Source organism: Branchiostoma lanceolatum, chromosome 5 (assembly GCF_035083965.1).
Source record: "Branchiostoma lanceolatum isolate klBraLanc5 chromosome 5, klBraLanc5.hap2, whole genome shotgun sequence".
NCBI classification, from domain to species: domain Eukaryota; kingdom Metazoa; phylum Chordata; class Leptocardii; order Amphioxiformes; family Branchiostomatidae; genus Branchiostoma; species Branchiostoma lanceolatum.
Genome location: NC_089726.1, coordinates 12,795,899 through 12,815,243, shown reverse-complemented (window position 1 = coordinate 12,815,243; position 19,345 = coordinate 12,795,899). Strand labels below are relative to the sequence as shown.

Sequence of the window (19,345 nt, the reverse complement as noted above, 5' to 3'; positions counted from 1 at the left end):
AGAGTAGTTATTTCTTCAGTGTCACTTCATATATCCAACAAGGCACTTATGAATGAGAAGAAACACAACGAAATGACATCACAGTAGCTGTAAAATGGTAAGATATAAGAGAACGACATATTACGTTCTATATATGTGAAGTGCACGTGACATTGCCAAACGTAGTAATACTCTTTTGTGTGTGTGACTAAATACCTTATCAGACTGTGAGCAGGACTAGGCTATATCGTGCCCTGAACAACGGGACTTTAGAATTGGTTTGACCTCTTTTCATGTCCTGCAGTGATTCTTTTCCCTTGTCTGATTCTGTGTCTAAATGTACAGACTATAGACAATATAGACACAAATTCCGGAGAGAAAAAGTGCCAAAACAGCTTACAACGGTTTTTGTGCAATATATGTATCTGTTCCAATAGTAAGAGAATATTGTGTTGAAAGGATCTTAATTTCAATTGATTCTATTTTCTAGTAATTTGAGTGTTTTGTAGCATGAAAGAACAGGTCCGAGCTAGAATCAGAACAGTTCAAACTTTCAACCAATGATGGTAACTGGAACTAAAATGTTGGGTGTGTTTGTAGTCAAAACAGTCACAGAGAATCATCAGTAAGAGCAACGCAAAGACGCTTGACATTTTTTACCATTTATTTCATCTCCAAAATTTTTGACACCCTGTAATTTCTCCTTTCTTTTTGCTCTCCAATATTCCTTAAATCATTCCCAAATATCAATTTCCTAGCACTACACATGATAATACTTGTAAATAAAAAAATGATGCAGTGAAACTTCTCTTTAGGCTCAGGCCATCCTGTTTCACGTACCCCACTCTGCTGAATATCACTCCATTTTGTGTTCAAAACACCCAGTCACTATCTTTTATAACAGCTTGTCTTGAAATCACCAACCCCAGTTAATGCTAGAAGAGATTTATGTAATGCACAATTGCAAAATTTTGTTCCCAAGATTGAAGAAAGTAAAAATTTACCAGTCAACAAAACCACCAAAGAACCCAAACAAGTCACATTTGTGTCGAAAACATGTAATTACTGTGTAATATGTTCCTACCTTTCTATGAAAAAACAATTGTTACCATTAATTTGCCCAAATGTTAATTGACAAATACGTTATTACTAACTTTCCATGAAAAAGATAAATTTGGTACCCTTAATTGACCCAAATAATATTTCACCCCATCCATGGTTTAATTCTTGATTGATTGATTAATTGATTGATTGATTGATTAATTGCCCATGATTAAGCACGTCCAATTCCCAGTTAAGTAACAGCTAAGGTTATTCATCCAGCAGATATGGTCTGACTCCTGTTATGCATTTGATTCAGTTACTCAGTATCTTTTGATCAAGTAATGGGTGATGTTAGTAACCAGAACTTAGATGTTTTTTCGGTTGACAAGTATTGTCTCGGTATCAATCTAGATATCAATACTCATAGGAACATGCTCAGGGTCCAGGTAGGAGTAGGTGAACTTGCCCTCTTCTGCCAGCTGTTCGTTCCGTTTCTTGATGAATTCAGACTGCTCCCCCAGTTCATCCTGTAGCACTGCATGGGCCTCCCCAAACTTGTTACCAGTTTGCTCTGACGTCAGCTAAGGTGCGAATCAAAATCATTTCTGTCATTTGAAACTCAAACTTAAATCTGACTTATGCAAAAATAGACCACATTACCTTACAATTTTTGACCTTTGATACACAAAATTGTATTACCTTGGTAAGAGTGGTGAGTGACGGCATGCTCAAAGCGTACTTCAGCAGGATTTGCAGAGTTGTAGGAAACGGTCCAGGCAGAGCCTCGACCAGCTCTTTCTCTGTCATGTCTCCCTCGGTGTCTGGCATGGGCTTCGTCAGCATTTCAGGCCTGGAGCATGACAGTACGTTTAAAAATAACCCAATAAAACATTATGTACATCTAGTATTTACATGTTAGGGATGTAGTATAAATTTTTAAGCAATGAATATTAGAATTAAACATACCAATCTACCCAAAATCTAGCTTACTGAGCTACACACATTTCTTAACTAATAGGCAACATAAACAAATACATGTATTTCAAACATTCCTCTTTTTTAGATTGCCCAAAAACTGCAACGTGATATTGGCACACTTGATCGCAGATATTTTGATTGTGGGAATCTAACTAGCTTCACATCCGTTGCAGTGGTCAAACTTGAAAGGGCTGAATGGAATAGATGTTTTGTGTTTGTTGAGGTTTGGAGAAAAAGATTCAAAATTCGTCATAAAATTGACAAATGCCTGAAATTAGGGTTTACAGAATCATGCTGAACAAAATGTTGAACACCACTGCTCCAACTACAAGCACCTTAAGTTTGTTCCGCATAATCACGAACAGTTACTACAGTGATTCAATGCAGAATGTTAACTTCTGTACTTTGGAATCAAATCTGAGCACCTGTTTGGGAGATATCCGCCATAGTCCCACTGGGGAAAGTTGATAGCGGCGTGCTGTGCACTCATGTTGAAGATGGTGTTGGTGAGTACTTCCTGAGGTATGGATAAAGAGGTAGAGCACAATCTGTATCATTTCTTTCTTTAGGCCACACCAATTTGATTTGTTGGATCCCGGATTTTTTTCATAAAAAAATATGGAGCGACGGCAAAAAAAAAATTCTGCAACATGTCCGGGGTGAAGATAGATGCTTGCATAACATAAATAATAATAATATGATTGCAGCTTGAAAAAACAAACAATCAAAGACTATGGTAGGCAACCAACTCATCCCGGTACTTCCATTGTACAGTAGATGCACCTGTTCATTGCAAATAGTCATAATTACGTTGTTTTTCTATATGTACTTCTGCCACTCATGGAAAAACATAAATGTTGAACATAAAAACATTGGCAGACAAAAGCTGAATAAAGGCATTTAGGCCATTTTGCTATATTGGAAAATGAGTGAATGGCTTCATAGCACTAATGTAGTGAGTAAACATTTCCTGAATGGGAGGTGTCGTGTATTTTTTTTTGCGATTTGGAAAAAAATAGAAGCGGGTGATTCCGAGAACCAACAAATTTAATTTTGTGGCCTTACGGTGTTGGCTACTCAAGAAAAAGGGGGGAGAGAGCACATCGAAACTAAAGGCAAAGTATCACAATTCAAATTCAGATGCAGGATGTACTTTGTATCCACTTATTTCCATTATTTTCCAGTGCCCTCAAAGTATTTCATTGAAAACATTTAAAACCTAGCTTTTATAATCATAAGAGGCATTTTGGTACAATGAATTATTGAATCATACCATAATGCTTGTAACTATGCGGCATCTTTATCTAATACAAAAACAACAAAAAATAGAAAATAACATGAGCGAGCTACAATGCTGCTAACATATTGACATACATGTACTTACCATAAGCAATCCCTTTGAGGCAATGTTAGTAGGAAATCCATGCACCTGTCCTTCCTCACATGTCATCTGTGCAAATGCCTGAAGCTCTGATGGAAGAAAGCGGTTGTCAGACAAAGCAATTTTCATGTTTTTGATAATTGTTATTTCATCACTTTAGATATTAAGAGAATATTTCCACCTCACCTTGTTGAACATGCTGATTTAGGAATATTACTAAACAAAGTTAAGATGCAGCGATATAGTACATTTACCATAACCCCATATTAACCAGATCTACGGAAAGAACTAATAAAAGACAGTGGAGCTTCTTGTTACCATCAGTCACTACTTGAAGACACTGTGACACATGGTTTGCACGTCTGTATGTAGATCCTATTAGATAAGTAGATGTCCATACCCTTGTCGGCCTCGACGTCCTGGTCGGTTTTGTACGACTCGTCCACTGCAGAGGTGACGTACTTCTTCAGGATGTTCCACAGCTTCATGCCGTCGTCCCTGTAGTAGTAATCCTCCAGACCATCAGAGCCATCAGCAAACCCTCGCTTCTTCAGTTGCTCAGGAAAACTGGGAAGATTTTTGCATGATGATTGTATAATTGATAAACCTAACAGATGGACTCAAAGTTTTGATAGCAAGTGGCAGAATTTCTAATGTCATATTCAGGTAAGGTATGCTGCCCTACGTGCTGGTAGTATGTAAGTTTGGTATTCAGTTTAGTAATACTATGCCTTATGCATTATATTGTCCTGAAAGTCTACCAGGACCTATAGACATGACAAATGTACATTGTAGATTGAAGTCAGATATTATCTTAACTATCAAGCTTAGACATATAAACCTGCACTATCACCCCTAAAATAGTCACCTTGAAGCAATGTTAGTTCTGTGGTACACGAGGCATGCAATTAACATTTCCACTATATTTACCTTTCCTCCTTGAAGTTGTATTTGTTCCATCTCATTACACACATCATCAGCCCTCCACCCGTTCCCACGGAGAACTCAGGATCAGTCACGGGGAGTATGCGTGATATCAGGGTGTGGCGGGCCAGGAAGTTGATAGCGATGGTGTCCTTGAAGTGTGGCTTGAGCAGGCAGAGAATGGGGTGGTCGGGGCTCAGGTAGTGGTTGGCAGCCACCACGATCGGCTCCATGGCGAGATGGGTCAGCAGGAGGTGGGACACGAAGTTGTGGTACTGGGCGTCGGCACACGTCACATGCATCTTGGCAAACAGGTACTTGTTGGGATATGTCTTCCCATACTCGGGGGTGTACACCTGGTTGCACGCTGAAGAAGAAACGGTTCTTATAAGAACTACGTCAACATTTTAAAAAAAGTGCATTATTCCTGAATACTATTATATAGTAACTATCATATATCACCCTGCCTACCTTTCCTGGTGTCCAGCTGGAATCCCAGGATGCTAAGGCGAGACTTCCCATCCTCAAGTATCTCCCTGTACATCAGCAGGGTGGGGGCATAGAAGCACTTCCCTGGTTGTTGGGGGATCTCTGCAAATATCAATGGGTAATCATGGCAATAATAATAAAAATGGATTCTTTTTTATCAAACCCGGTGACGGCCAGATGTTCAGAGTCAGTTATGTATAGGTAGAGAAACTGTGACTTTAAAACACAGTCAGTTGAAGGGCACTATCAAGACTTGCAAGAAGAACAGTATTAGCTGCTAATATACCGCTAGCCCGTCGCAAACTCATAGCCCCTTGACTTCAGCACATCCATTGTTATATGATATGATATGATATGTCACTGGAAAGTGACAACTTACCTCTCAGGATGTTGTAGTCCACAATGAAGAGTCGTCGCTCGTCAATCAGTCCTGAGACTGTCTTGCCCTGCCCCTTCAGCCCCACCAGAGCAATGGGAATCTCCTGCAATGACTGGCACACCCTCAGCATCACTGGGTTCATTCCTGTGACAGGATGGTGGGGAGGGGGGCATACATAACTAAGGACATTTACAATCAAACATGACATGGAGGGAGTAGCAACTCCCTATATATAATAGGCTACTATAGTAAAAGAACACTTTTAGTTGGTGATGTACGTTCGATTGAAGCAATGAAGCAATAAACAAAGCTAGGCAGGAACACTGGAGAAGAGGAAGATCTAAGAAATATTGAATTTCTAATCATGTGGTGTTGGATAGAAATGTAATTATAATACAGGACAGCAATCTCAAACATCTGTATTTGAAGCAACCTTAGATGCACAACTAAACCGTGAAAGGATGCTGTGGAGCATCATACACAATGAACCAACCTTGTATGTACTGTCGGGTAAACTCCCCGTCATCCCTCCAAGTTGCGATGATCTTTTCTGGAGCGGGGAGGATCTGTCCAAAGAATGACTCATACAGGCCCCACTGGTTACCTTTCAGAAGCTCTGCCTTCTGTCGGAGTAAGATCCCAGCCTAATGGGGAAGAAGGAGTTTTTCTGACCAACATAATGTATCATTTCTTCTGAGAAGTGGGAAAGATATTTCAAAAGAAAGGGTATTCCAATGTGATAACAATGTTCTGGAATTCTATTACTTATAACTAACTGTTACAATATAATTTTACTCATATTGTACTCATCTGTGGCTATGGAACAATTGCCATTTTCAAAATTGTGATGGAAGCCATGCTGATTTGATATCAGATGAATTGTTGAGATACGTTTCATAAGCATCTGAACTTCATCTTTAACTCAAATCACCTGCTGTGAAACAAACGTCATCAGTCGTCCGACGGCTCTTGCCACCTTGTCTGCGTGAGGGAACTGTTCAACTGGAAGACCCACTGCAAAGCCTGGTAGTTTTTCAAGTGGGAGGTGCGGATTTGCCTTCAGCCTCTCGTAAATGGCCATCTCGTATATGTTGCCTTTGTCGACGAAGAAAGGTAAATAGGATGAGTGCAGGTTATGTCAATTTTATATACCCTGGGTAATCTGTAACATTTGCTGTTCCATGGAAGAAATACAAAAACTGGAAACAATTTGATACAAAATAAAGTTGATAGAAAAACCATATCACAAGATCAAAATGTACTTAGAGAAATTAGGTTTTGGCTGCATTTGCCTGCTCACCACCGACAGCGAAGTTTTGCAGAACTTGTTCCAGCTCAGCTGCAAGAGCCTGCAGCTCCCCCAGCAGGTTGTTCCACGTTTTCTTGAAATTCACAACTTGCTGCTGCGGTGTGAGAGGCTTGTCAAACATGACCATCATCAGGGTGACCTTGAGTGTCCCCCCTTCATCTACAGGTAGGTCCATCTGTCTCTCCTCTCCAGACTGCAGGGTGGATATGTCCACTTCTGTAGTCCCCATCACAGTGTCTGGAGACCCATCATAGTTCTTGTCCCTAATAATGCACACATTTCAATAACAGAGTCAGAGTCTTACCGTACATACACGGGGGCTTGTTTTTCACGGAAGAATGGGAAATGAGCTTTTTGCGGTGTTTAAGTTCGCAGTGCAATTCAATTTACAGTGGAGAGGTCACCACAACAAACATTCAAAGATTTACATGGTAAATATATGATACACACACTCTGTGGGAAGGTTAGTAGGTCTTATATAGAAAGCATAGAAATTGTATTTACATGATGGTGAAGTACAACGTCTGACTGGTGTTGGTGAGGGGGAAGACAAACTTTTGATTCCAGACAGGCTTCTGCATATCGGAGCACACGTTCGACACTTCAGGTTTTGCTGCATCGTTGACCAGCATGACAACATAGGGATCGGGACAGGGATCATCTGAAAGTGCCATAAACAGCAAGTAAGCATAAGACTGCCATGTTGAAGTTTTAAAGACACTGGTACAATGTACATGTAATGGAAATATTGAAACAGTATCCATGCACATCAGCTTTTACTGTGACGGCTGCTTTGCCATGACGCACAGTGGTTGGCTGATAGAATCTGATACACCCCAAATTAGTCTACAAATCCTGATTAAAATATAAAGTATTTTCTTAGTGTGAAGGCAAAACAATAAAGTCTTTCTGTCAATGTTTAGGCAACAACGTTTGCTGCGTACTCACCCTCTGTGCCAACATGCTTCAGGTTGATTGCCTTTTGTAGAGTCACCTTCAACTTGCCAACCTCTACCTTCATGTATTTCCTCAGGTTCTTGAAGACTCCAGTGTAGAGAGTGTTGCGGGCCTCCTTTTCAATGTTGAGCGGATACCTGGGCTTGCCATCAAGGAAGCACTCAAACTTCACCACTGTTTCATAAATCCCGTCAGGGCCCAGAACTGGACGAAAAAATCTGAGTAAGTACAATGACCACTTTATGCTAACATTGGATGACTGGATAACGTTACATGAAACTGTGTTAAGATGTTTTGTCTGAGATTATTACTGCATGATCCACCAACCATGACCCTTTCCCCCTCGTCCCTTCTACCAGTCAATACAGGCTTATGATTTTGTAGTTCCCTCATAATCAAGTGTCAATTTGTTTACCAGGTGCCAATTTGTTTTATCTCATACTACTGTTCATGATCCACCTGAATCATACCCCCCTCGACTATCTTTCCCACCTGTCAATACAGGCTAATGGTTTTGCAATTTCCTCATAAACAAGTTTCAAGTTTGTTAAGCCCCCGTGTGTTACACTATCTCTCGCCGTCTAATGGTTTTGCAATTTCCTCATAAACAAGTTTCAAGTTTGTTAAGCCCCCGTGTATTACACAATCTCTCGCCGTGGCCAGTAGAAGGGCCCCTAGAAGCGTGCTGTAGTCCGACTATTTAGCCCCCAGCTACAACCCACTTCATCAGTTGTTTCCATTACTTGGTGCCCCCCCCCACCCCACAGACAAGTACGGAAATACAAAGTTCACCATGCGCTTTTTAATTCTTGTGTGACATGCGCTTTAATTCTTCATCATATGCTGCAGTCAAACCTACAAGTGTGCAATATCTCACCCTCTTCCATGGTCACCATGGTAACCTCACTGTATGTCTTAAAGATGTTTGGGTGCATCGTGCCAGGCAACAAGGAGTAGACCTATCATGTAGTAATAGATACATGACACATAAAGTGCTGTTCTTCTTCATCAATGTTGAACATTTCAAAACATAATAAATACACAAGTAATATATTTTCAAGAAGTACATTATTCCAGAAGTGCACTGTAACGTTTGTGGTTAACACTACATATTTTACACACATTCCTCGGTAGCAAAGACATATGAGCACGTTGAGGCAATTAAGGTTTGAGGTCTCATCAACACCTACCAACGTACCAAGTATCAAGACGATCCTCCAATGCATTCTCGAGTTATCGTGTACACAGACGGACAGACAGACAGACACACAGACACACGAACGCTGGCAAAACATAACCTTCTTGGCGAAGGTAATAAACAAATGAAAATCTGACCATGACATGTTTGATGTCATCTCGCTCCTCTAGTCGTTCCCTCTTGGAGGTGGTGTCATGGACCACCGTCCGGACACTCCCCACTTCGTCCTTACCAGGCGGGTCGAGAACCAGCGATTTGATCTGTGGCCAGAACTGCATGCTCTCCTAATAGTTACGTGTTGAATAAAAGTAAGAAATTTTTTTTAATGACAACGCAGTGGATATTTCCGTATCCTGGAAAACCACGTTTCACATATTCTAAAGTATTTCTGTTTTACAGCTACAAGTACATGTCCAAAATTAATGTAGACAAGGAATCTTTAGCATATTTACGGCCAACACCATCCTGTCTCCCCTTCGTATCGACATGCTGTATACCTTACTGTCGATGTGATCAAAGATAATGCTAGTGTCAGTCAATCTTGATATTAGCAAGGTACATATCTTAGCAAACTCGCCTTTTGGAGTCATAAAATTGACTGAGAGATAGAACACTGTTAGCAAAACAGGTGTGTGTATATATATACTCACCGGGCCAAATGGACGGAACGCCTCCCAGACTTCCTCCACAGGCTCCGATATTGTCCCGCTGACTGTCACCGTGTGCTTTCCTCGTCTGTCAGCAGGAACATGGAGGCATGATGTGGTTATTGGTTTCAGACCTAGACAATAAGCGTAAGGGACGAAAAGGGGTGCAGAAAATCCAACATGCTTCCATGTGTATACTATTGTATTCACCTGTTCCATACTTCGTCAAACGTAGGAGCCCTGGTGAGGCTTTGTGGTTCTTGAATGCCATACTTTCCCTTCAGGAAAGTAGCTCTTACATCCATGAGACGTTTGACGGACTCCTGGCCTGTCTCGGGGAGGAAGCTGCTCCGGTACTTCAGACGGGTAACGTAAGGATTGACGGCCTCCAGCACAATCTGAAACATTCGGTAAGTCTTACTGCTGGCAGCCAGATTAGCTGGCAATCAAGGGAGACGCTGGGAGTGTGCACATGATACATACAGTGGGAAAGTTGATCCCGCCACCATTTGGATGTGGACGCACAAACCTGTGTCCTCAAGTACTGTACTCCTGTTACGTTGACGTCTTGGATGACCGAGATGAAAGTGTGATCGTCATGGTCCACTAACACCAGCTCCTCCTCAGCTTGCTTGTTACCCTGTACCTCAATCGTCCTCTTTCGACTTTTTTCGTCCACTTTCACCACTAAAGTCAAGATGATATACATTTCCATGTCTCACAAAGACCAAGGGCATTTATGGGAAGAAACAGTGATATCTGGCCATTCCTTTGTAGCAAAACAATAACACGAGCATTCTACCGTGGTTCGTAATATGAATCGTTATATGCAGTTATTCGTAAGCATTCAAATCAACAGGAGTTAGACAACCACCTACTTTTTGCCAAGCGCTATTGTTATGTGGAAATCACTTGCATAATCAGTTACATAAAATATTACTCAAATTGCTCGCAAATATGAAATATCCGTTATCTATCAATGACTTTTCTAATTAGATATGGAAAGAAGTTCTCATCAGCATATACATGTATATAGACCTTGTTCCCATGCAACTTGCAAAGCAAGAAGCGTCAACAGGTCCATTACAAAACCATCCGAATGAAGACTCGGCAGGTAGCTGGATTAGCATTGACCCTCTCCCTGCTGCTTAACTCTGTAAACAATAGGGGATATTGGGTGCCAAACGGATTTTCAGTGAGCTAAAGGTTCAGATCAGGCAATATCGTTTGACTTACGGGTGGTATTTTGGAGCCAGGAGACGTCATGGATGTTACTCAGGATCCTCCAAAACGTTTCAGTCCCACAGTTGATGTCGAACTCGACCTGATGTTGTCCTCCGTTCTTCCTGGCTACCATGTCCATGACGTTGTGGACAAAGACAGGCAACGATCTGTCTCTCACGACGGGATCATTCCTCTTCTTGATCTTCTCTTTGGTGGAGACATAGCTGAACTTCACCACATACATTGCTGTGTCTTGGTCGACTTCAATCACCTGCACGGTGGGTAGGTTATTACGACAGTACGTCATGAGATGACTACGTTTTCAATGCGCTCTGCCTCTGTATGCATCCAATCAACATATATTTAACACACGCAAATGCACATATCGATGGTGGATGAGGAAATGCCTGCATAAGAGCATACTGCTCAGTCACATAAAAGTGCCAGCTGCAGCCATTCCATCATCAGAAATAATATACAACGGTACAACCAATAAAGCTCTGCGAGGTCTTACACAATCCTCCTGCAACCCTCCAATACTTCTTTTAAATATGCAAACCACGTGTCATGATTGTGGTAATTTACATCCTTAACAGACTATACTGAAGAGAGAATAAAAGCTTTCACCTGAAGGGATACCTGAACTTTTTTGAATTGAAAGCTCGGTACATTCTCAAATGTAAGTCTCCTCTGTCCTTCGTCCTTCTCTACTATGGTCGTCTCTACCTCGTGTTTATCTTCGTCTCCTACATCGGTGTAGAATGAGAATCCGGTCCCAACGTCTCCAACAAGTCCTCCAGGCGGCACTGTAATGTTTATCGATTGCAATGAATGAGTCGTTCGACGGTTATCGTGGCAGTCCAATGTACGTGTACAGCCATGGACTGTGGCATGGCGACCTTTGCTGATCATTATTACATTAGGCGATGACTACTTTCCGTCTTTCTTTCGAGTTGGTGGCGATTCAATCGACCCCAGACGTTGATAGCAAAGTGGAATACCACTACTACATACCTGAGCCATTGTACATATGTTAATATTATCCACAATTATATAACGGATTTCAAGCTCGAGTATTGCATCCCTCAACAATCTTTAGCCCGCAGAGAGTCACACTCAAAGCCACACCGTTTATGACGAGATGCATCTTTACCGTTCGTAATCCGCAGGTCTTCCATGCGCTCATTGCATGTCATAAACGCAATTGGGTCCTTCAAAGCAGCAGACCAGAAGGCATCTGCTGACATTGGTACTGTTTGCCGATAGAAGATCTCGCTCATGAAATCTGTAAAATGGTAAAACCATAAAGAGTTGGCCAAGGGGGATCCTGTCAATACGATTTTTTGGGCGCTATTGACAGGATTTTCCTATAGACAATTGATCTTCCTTTGATAATCTTGTCAATATATACCTTATGGTCCCGTCATCCCTAAAGCTGAGGATAATCCTATAAAATGGTGCGAAACAAGAAGTGGAATGATATAGAATTGATGTAAGAAAAGGAAAAGAACCCCCTGGGCGGGATGAAACCCCATTATGCCCATTAGGCGATCACTCTACCCGCTGAGCCATTGCAGCGAATCTTGGATGTTTGCCAATTTATATGTATTTCAGTGTTTCCTGTAAGGAATACTATTTTGCACTATTGACAGGATGTTTCTATCAATAGCCACGCCGTAAATATTATATTGTTACTAGTATACGAGTAATATAAGGGATGTAGTCACGCCTTCAGGCTTTTAAAGGTCAGTTTCTTGCACCACCACTCTTGAAAGTAAGACGACAGAGTTGTATCAGACGTTTAAACACAGCACAAAATAATCCTACTACACGGTGCCAGCCACGTATTCTATTAGAACTGAGTTATTTCAGAGATTCTTACCTTGATCCTCCATCTGTAATGCTTGTGGGGTGCCTGTGTGGTGCTTGCCTGCCATGCCGGCGTCTTCTCTTCCGTCCTGTGACGTATAAACGATTTTTATGAATATCTTTAGAGTCGCATACTTTGTACATTATCATCTGCATAATTCTTGTACAACCTCCCCCAAACAGCACTCTCCCTCCTTGCTGTACCTAAACTCTAGATTTTAGTTCAAGTGCCACATGCCATGACTGGTCTGTAGTGTTCTTCCAGCTACGGCACGTTTTTGCAGATGGCCTGCAAAGCTAGAGAATGAAGGATGTCGTCGATAAGTTGAAATTGTACATCATCTGTTCACAGAAGCCTAGAAGAATGATCGAGCCAAAGACCTTGAATTGGTGACTTCCACGGCCGTGGAATTGACCACTTTTAATGGATCTACTTGGCCTTGTTGCAAATAAATGGAAAAAGGAGTATGGTGATTTTATTCTAGTCCAGCATTCCAGGTTGATAGAAAAGGGTGCGTTGTCTTAGACAAGGGCAGTGAACAAGGGCATTGTTCTGTGTCGATGGGAGTTATTAGATATTGTATGGATTTGACACTTGACCGAATCTATACAATGGTTGAGAGCCATCTTGTTAAGTTACCCGTGATCTGAAAAAAGGGCGACGTGACAGCACGCGCACACGCCCCCTTCTATGCTCGGTAGTGTCTCGGGGAACACGGTAAAATGGTGCATGGTCTTGTGTTCATAGAACATACTGATATATTGCCGGTTTGTCGGCAGATGGATATACGTGGTCAGGAAGAAGAAGAAGAATGTATACTGCTGACGGTTAAGTCCTCATTCGAGCATGTTGCTCAGAAAATTAAACATTTAAGATTCCACAACCTCTAAACTAACACCTAGCTGATCTCGAACCAAACCTCTAAACTAACATCTAGCTGATCTCGAACCAAACCTCTGAACTAACATCTAGCTGATCAAGATGTATTCAAGATGTGACAATGTGACACTAATGTGACAGACTGAGTGTCGCTTATACCCCCATTCCACTAGGACGGCGCTATCACTGTAGCCAGGGTGCCATCCTATTTCTACCCTAAAGGGTAGGAGCCCCGGTAGAAATAGGATAGCACCCAGGCTACTATCACCGCGCTCTCTTTGCGATCTCAAATTGGCCAGAGCGCGGAGCGAGCGCAAAGAGATCGCAAACATCGCCCTGGGAGCGTTGAGAGAGCGCTCAGGGAGCTAGCGTGCCGTCACCTCCGCGACTGTTTTGAACATGTTCAAAACAACGAAAGCCCGGAATGACAAAAGTTGCAGCCTCCGCAGGGGTGCCCACAGGCCTCCGCACAGGCTGTGTGCTTACAGGCCTCCGCACAGGCTGTGTGCGTACAAACCTCCGCATAGGCTGTGTGCTTATCGACCTCCGCATAGGCCGTGTGCTTACAGGCCTCCGCACAGGCCGTGTGCTCACAGGCCTCCGCACAGGCCGTGTGCTTACAGTCCTCCGCACAGGCCGTGTGCTTACAGGCCTCCGCACAGGCTGTGTGCTTACAGGCCTCCGCACAGGCTGTGTGCGTACAAACCTCCGCATAGGCTGTGTGCTTATCGACCTCCGCATAGGCCGTGTGCTTACAGGCCTCCGCACAGGCCGTGTGCTTACAGGCCTTCGCACAGGCTGTGTTCACAGAGGATTAGAAAACGATTCGCAATGATCGAGCTATTTCCAAAGACCATGGATTGTTGACTTCCACGGCCGTGGAATTGACCACTTTTATCGGGTCTATTTGGCGTTGTTGCAAATAAATGGGAAGAGGAGCATGATAATTTTATTCTAGTCCAGTATTCTAGGTTGATAGAAAAGGGGGCGTTGTCTTAGTCAAGGGCAGTGAACAAGTAAGACATAAAATGGAAGTAATTTTAGTGATTGTATATTGACCCGGAACGCTGCATGGTGGCAAGATGAAAAAAGAGAAGTGAGGAAGTTTGTAAAGTTTTCTGTAACAATGATTACATTGCGGACAAATTAGACAACAATTGGTATAGTGGGGGAGTTTCATTTTTGAGTGCCAGAAAAGGGGGCGTTGTCAGCAGACAGTGGAGTGGCCGAGTTCAACAGACAGTGAATAAGTTGGGCATAGGTGCATAAAGATACCAAACCCGGGGCAGTTGTTTATCATGATCCCCATTCCACGAATCCCATTGCCCAAAATGTTACTACCAAATTCCACGCCGGTAGAAGTCAACAATCTACGGTCTCTTGATACACCTGTGCAATATACCGGTGCAAAATTGTCTTGTGTTGTTTTCCCACGTTGGCGTTTTTGCACCCAATGTGAAATCGCCTGAAACCACAAACTTAAGGCACGCCAAAATTGGCCGACCGACCAGTTGGTTACAGACACCGGCATTTGAAGATTTTGTCCTTGGGGCAATGTCTGGGACAGTGTCGCCACATAATAAGGGAGTAAGTCATGACACACGAGCATTTCTTTATATGCTCACATTAAAAGCACAAATGTCCGAATGTGCTATCGTTATCGTGGATGGAGAGTTTGTTTGGAGAGTACTACCTGGCAGTCGACAGTATTGTACTCATAGACACGATAGGCACCTTGAGGATGTGTTATCCTGCGAGGATATATATGGTTGTGTATACATATGATATAGATATATATGTATATAATCCATTGTATAGACTCTTGTTTTGTGTCGACATGGGAGTTATAAGATTTTGTCTGGATTTGACACTTGACCGAATCTATACAATGGTTGAGAGCCAACTTGTTAAGTTACCCGTAATCTGAAAAAAGGGCGACGTGGCAGCACGCGCACACGCCCCCTTCTAGGCTCGGTAGTGTCTCGGGGAACACGGTAAAATGTTGCATGGTCTTGTGTTCATAGAAAATGCTGATATACTGCTGACGGTTAAGTCCTCATACGAGCATGTTGGTCAGAAAATCAAACCTTTAAAATTCCACAACCTCTAAACTAACATCTAGCTGATCTCGAACCAAACCTCTAAACTAACATCTAGCTGGCCTCGAAGCAATCCTCTAAACTAACACCTAGCTGATCTCGAACCAAACCTCTAAACTAACATCTAGCTGATCAAGATGTATTCAAGATGTGACAATGTGACACTAATGTGACAGACTGAGTGTCGCTTATACCCCCATTCCACTAGCCGCGGACTGCGCTATCACCGTAGCCAGGGTGCCATTCTATTTCTACCCTAAAGGGTAGGAGCCCCGGTAGAAATAGGATAGCACCCAGGCTACTATCACCGCGCTCTCTTTGCGATCTCAAATAGGCCAGAGCGCGGAGCGAGCGCCAAGAGATCGCAAACATCGCCCTGGGAGCGTTGAAAGAGCGCTCAGGGAGCTAGCGCGCCGTCACCTCCGCGACTGTTTTGAACATGTTCAAATTACCAAGGAGGTTAACCTCCTTGAAACTACGAAAGCCCGGAATGACAAAAGTTACAGCCTCCGCAGGGGTGCCCACAGACCTCCGCACAGGCTGTGTGCTTACAGGCCTCCGCACAGGCCGTGTGCTCACAGGCCTCCGCACAGGCCGTGTGCTTATAGACCTCCGCACAGGCCGTGTGCTTATAGACCTCCGCACAGGCCGTGTGCTTATAGACCTCCGCATAGGCTGTGTTCACAGAGGTCTAGAAGACGATTCGCAATGATCAAGCGATTGCCAAAGACCATGGATTGTTGACTTCCACGGCCGTGGAATTGACCACTTTTATTGGGTCTATTTGGCGTTGTTGCAAATAAATGGAAAGAGGAGCATGATGATTTTATTCTAGTCCAGTATTTTAGGTTGATAGAAAAGGGGGCATTGTCTTCGGGCCCTGTCAAACTTGTGCGTATATTCAAGTGCGCGTGAGTTGCGCATTAACATTATTTTGGTTTAAGTAAATTTTACGGGAAGGAAGTTGTTTTCTACTTTGACCCACCGTTGAACAGTCTAGTTATCAAACCAAAGAAATATCTTCTTCAGCTGCAAACTTAACCTAAACCAAAAACATGTTAATACGCAACCCATGCGGGCTTGTATATACACACAAGTGTGACAGGGGCTTTATACAAGGGCAGTGAACAAGTAAGACATAAAATGGAAGTAGTTTTAGTGATTGTATATTGACCCGGCACGCTGCATGGTGGCAAGATGAAAAAAGAGAAGTGAGGTACTGTAGTTTGTAAAGTTTTCTGTAACAATGATTACATTGCGGACAAATTAGACAACAATTGGTATAGTGGGGCAGTATTATTTGTGAGTGCCAGAAAAGGGGGCGTTGTCAGCAGACAGTGGAGTGGCCGAGTTCAACAGACAGTGAATAAGTTGGGCATAGGTGCATAAAGATACCAAACCCGGGGCAGTTGTTTATCATGATCCCCATTCCACGATTCCCATTGCCCAAAATGTTACTACCAAATTCCACGCCGGTAGAAGTCAACAATCTACGGTCTCTTGATACACCTGTGCAATATACCGGTGCAAAATTGTCTTGTGTTGTTTTCCCACGTTGGCGTTTTTGCACCCAATGTGAAATCGCCTGAAACCACAAACTTAAGGCACGCCAAAATTGGCCGACCGACCAGTTGGTGACAGACACCGGCATTTGAAGATTTTGTCCCTGGGGCAATGTCTGGGACAGTGTCTCCACATAATAAGGGAGTAGGTCATGACACACGAGCATGTCTTTATATGCTCACATTAAAAACACAAATCTCCGAATATACTATTCTTATCATAGATGTAGAGTTTGTTTGGAGAGAACTACCTGGCAGTCCACAGCATTGTACTCATAAACACGATAGGCACCTTGAGGATGTGTTATCCTGCATAAATGATGGTTGTGTATTCCTTTGACATATATATATATATGTACATCCATTGTATAGATATAGATTAGTACACGGAATAATCCATAAAAAAGGGCATATCTAAGGTTGTTCTTGATAATGAAAATATAGAATCTACATAGACATGGCCCTTAAAACTCATTATTTGTTCCTTCTAAACGAGGATTCCACAGTGTGGCACGCTTTTGCAGATGGCCTGCAGAAATAGGGAATGAAGGACAATATCACTTTGTATATGTAGTCAATACGTTGAAACTGTACACGACTCAAATACGCTTTTTATGGATTATGCCGTGTACTAACTTCCAGCACAGGATGAGTTTTTGACAGTATCATGTGCCGACTGTCGCATGTCGCTTTCAGATGTTTTAGACTGACTCTTGTTTTGTGTCGATGGGAGTAATTAGATTTTGTCTGGATTTGACACTTGAACGAATCTATACAATTGTTGAGAGCCAGCTTGTTAAGTTTGTTTGTTTGTTTGTTTTATTTAGATCTCCATTAGTGATATACAATATGCACTATTCTTCCTGGAGTCCCAATACAAATAAATAAAATGAAACGAAAACTATACAATTGGTTAACTAAGAATTCAGCAAAAGTTACCCGTGATCTGAAAAAAGGGCGACGTGGCAGCACGTGCACACGCCCCCTTCTATGCTCGGTAGTGTCTCGGGGAACACGGTAAAATGGTGCATGGTCTTGTGTTCATAGAAAATGCTGATATACTGCTGATGGTAAAGTCCTCATTCGAGCATGTTGCTCAGAAAACTAAACCTTCAAAATTCCACAACCTCTAAACTAACATCTAGCTCATGTCTATTGTCTGCTGACAACGCCCCCTTTTCTGGCACCCAAAAATTATACTGCCCCCACCATACCGATTGTGGCTTAATATGGCCGCAATGTAATCATTGTTCCAGACGGTTTTACAAACTTCCTTACTTCACATTGAAAAGTGTGTTTTCTTTTTCATCTTGCCTTCAAGCAGCGTTCTGGATCGATATAAAAGCGTTCAACTACTTCCAATTTATTACTGTTTATTCAACCGTTTTGCCCTCGTCTGTTACAACGCCCCCATTTCTATAAATCCAGAATAGTAGATTAGTATAAAATCGTCATGCTCCTGTTTTCAGATATTTGCAACAACGCCAAATAGACCCACTTAAAGTGGGCAGTTCCACGGCCGTGGAAGTTAATAATCCACGGTCTATCTTTCGAAATAGCTCATTTTGCATCGTCTTCTGTGAACGGACGATGTGAATGTATAGAATGGATGAAAACGTACCTCCAAAATTATAATTTCACAGCGTGATAATATAGTTTATACTAATACGATTAAGCTCTCATTTTCAAACGATGCTTTATTGAGAGCTCTAGATATGCAATGTTTTGATGTAATAACCCGGTCTACCTAGTGCGGCTAGCCCGATATAATCTGTGCTACGCCGAGGGGCGTTTATATAAACGTTGGCTAATACAGGCAGATTAATGGCCTATTTCACCCTGACAACAAGATGTACACGTATATATGATGACAAAGTAGCTGAACATACTGTACTTACAGCTTGATGAATGCTGTCCGTGTTCCACTGCTGGTGTTGAGTCTGTGGTACTGTCGTCAGAGCTTCGTGACAGGTGAACTGACCGTGCACTCGCCGCACCTCGGAGTGTTGCTTCAACCGGTTAGACAGCTTATCTTGTCAAAGTTCACAGCGTCTAGACTTTTAAATCTACGGGGATTCTTACGAACTATCGCAGGGGTTGGCAGGAATGTTAATCCACAAAGTTTTTAAAAAAGACAGCTAAAGTTTCACCACACCGTCGTTACAAGAATTGAAGAGACATGCCTTTTATTCCTGTATTCAAGAAGTGCACAAAGTGACACTAATGTATAACTGGTATAACTTATACCCCCATTCCACTAGGACGGCGCTCTCATCGCGATCTCTTTGCGATCTCAAATTGGCCAGAGCGCGGAGCGAGCGCCAGGAGATCGCAAACATCGCCCTGGGAGCGTTGAGGGAGCGCTCAGAGAGCGCCATGCACGCCGTCACCTCCGCGACGTTATGAACATGTTCAAAACTAAAGCC

The 19,345-nt window shown here is 42.6% G+C and overlaps 1 protein-coding gene across 1 annotated transcript; it reads right to left on the bottom strand.

Annotated features, from left to right (window-relative positions):
• Window positions 1-625: 625 nt before the first annotated feature.
• Window positions 626-18,950, bottom strand: LOC136435222 (uncharacterized). Its single transcript, XM_066428520.1, has 23 exons — window positions 18,818-18,950; window positions 12,392-12,467; window positions 11,663-11,794; window positions 11,137-11,315; window positions 10,522-10,780; window positions 9,815-9,972; window positions 9,496-9,683; window positions 9,289-9,373; window positions 8,776-8,922; window positions 8,318-8,399; window positions 7,432-7,644; window positions 6,988-7,144; window positions 6,475-6,746; window positions 6,106-6,269; window positions 5,668-5,818; window positions 5,175-5,318; window positions 4,778-4,897; window positions 4,313-4,673; window positions 3,783-3,949; window positions 3,386-3,471; window positions 2,427-2,518; window positions 1,723-1,873; window positions 626-1,604 (listed from the first exon to the last, which is right to left on the bottom strand). The coding sequence occupies exons 2-23, from the start codon at window positions 12,444-12,446 to the stop codon at window positions 1,431-1,433; spliced, it is 3,537 nt and encodes a 1,178-aa protein (XP_066284617.1). The 5' UTR covers window positions 12,447-12,467; window positions 18,818-18,950; the 3' UTR covers window positions 626-1,430.
• Window positions 18,951-19,345: the final 395 nt, after the last annotated feature.

Coding starts and splice junctions, on each gene's coding strand:
- LOC136435222 (XM_066428520.1), bottom strand. CDS start 12,446: ATGGCAGGCAAGCACCACACAGGCACCCCACAAGCATTACAGATGGAG. Junction 9,684..9,814: donor TACAGTACTTGAGGACACAG/GTTTGTGCGTCC, acceptor CGAATGTTTCAG/ATTGTGCTGGAGGCCGTCAA. Junction 2,519..3,385: donor CCTCAAAGGGATTGCTTATG/GTAAGTACATGT, acceptor TCCATACCTCAG/GAAGTACTCACCAACACCAT.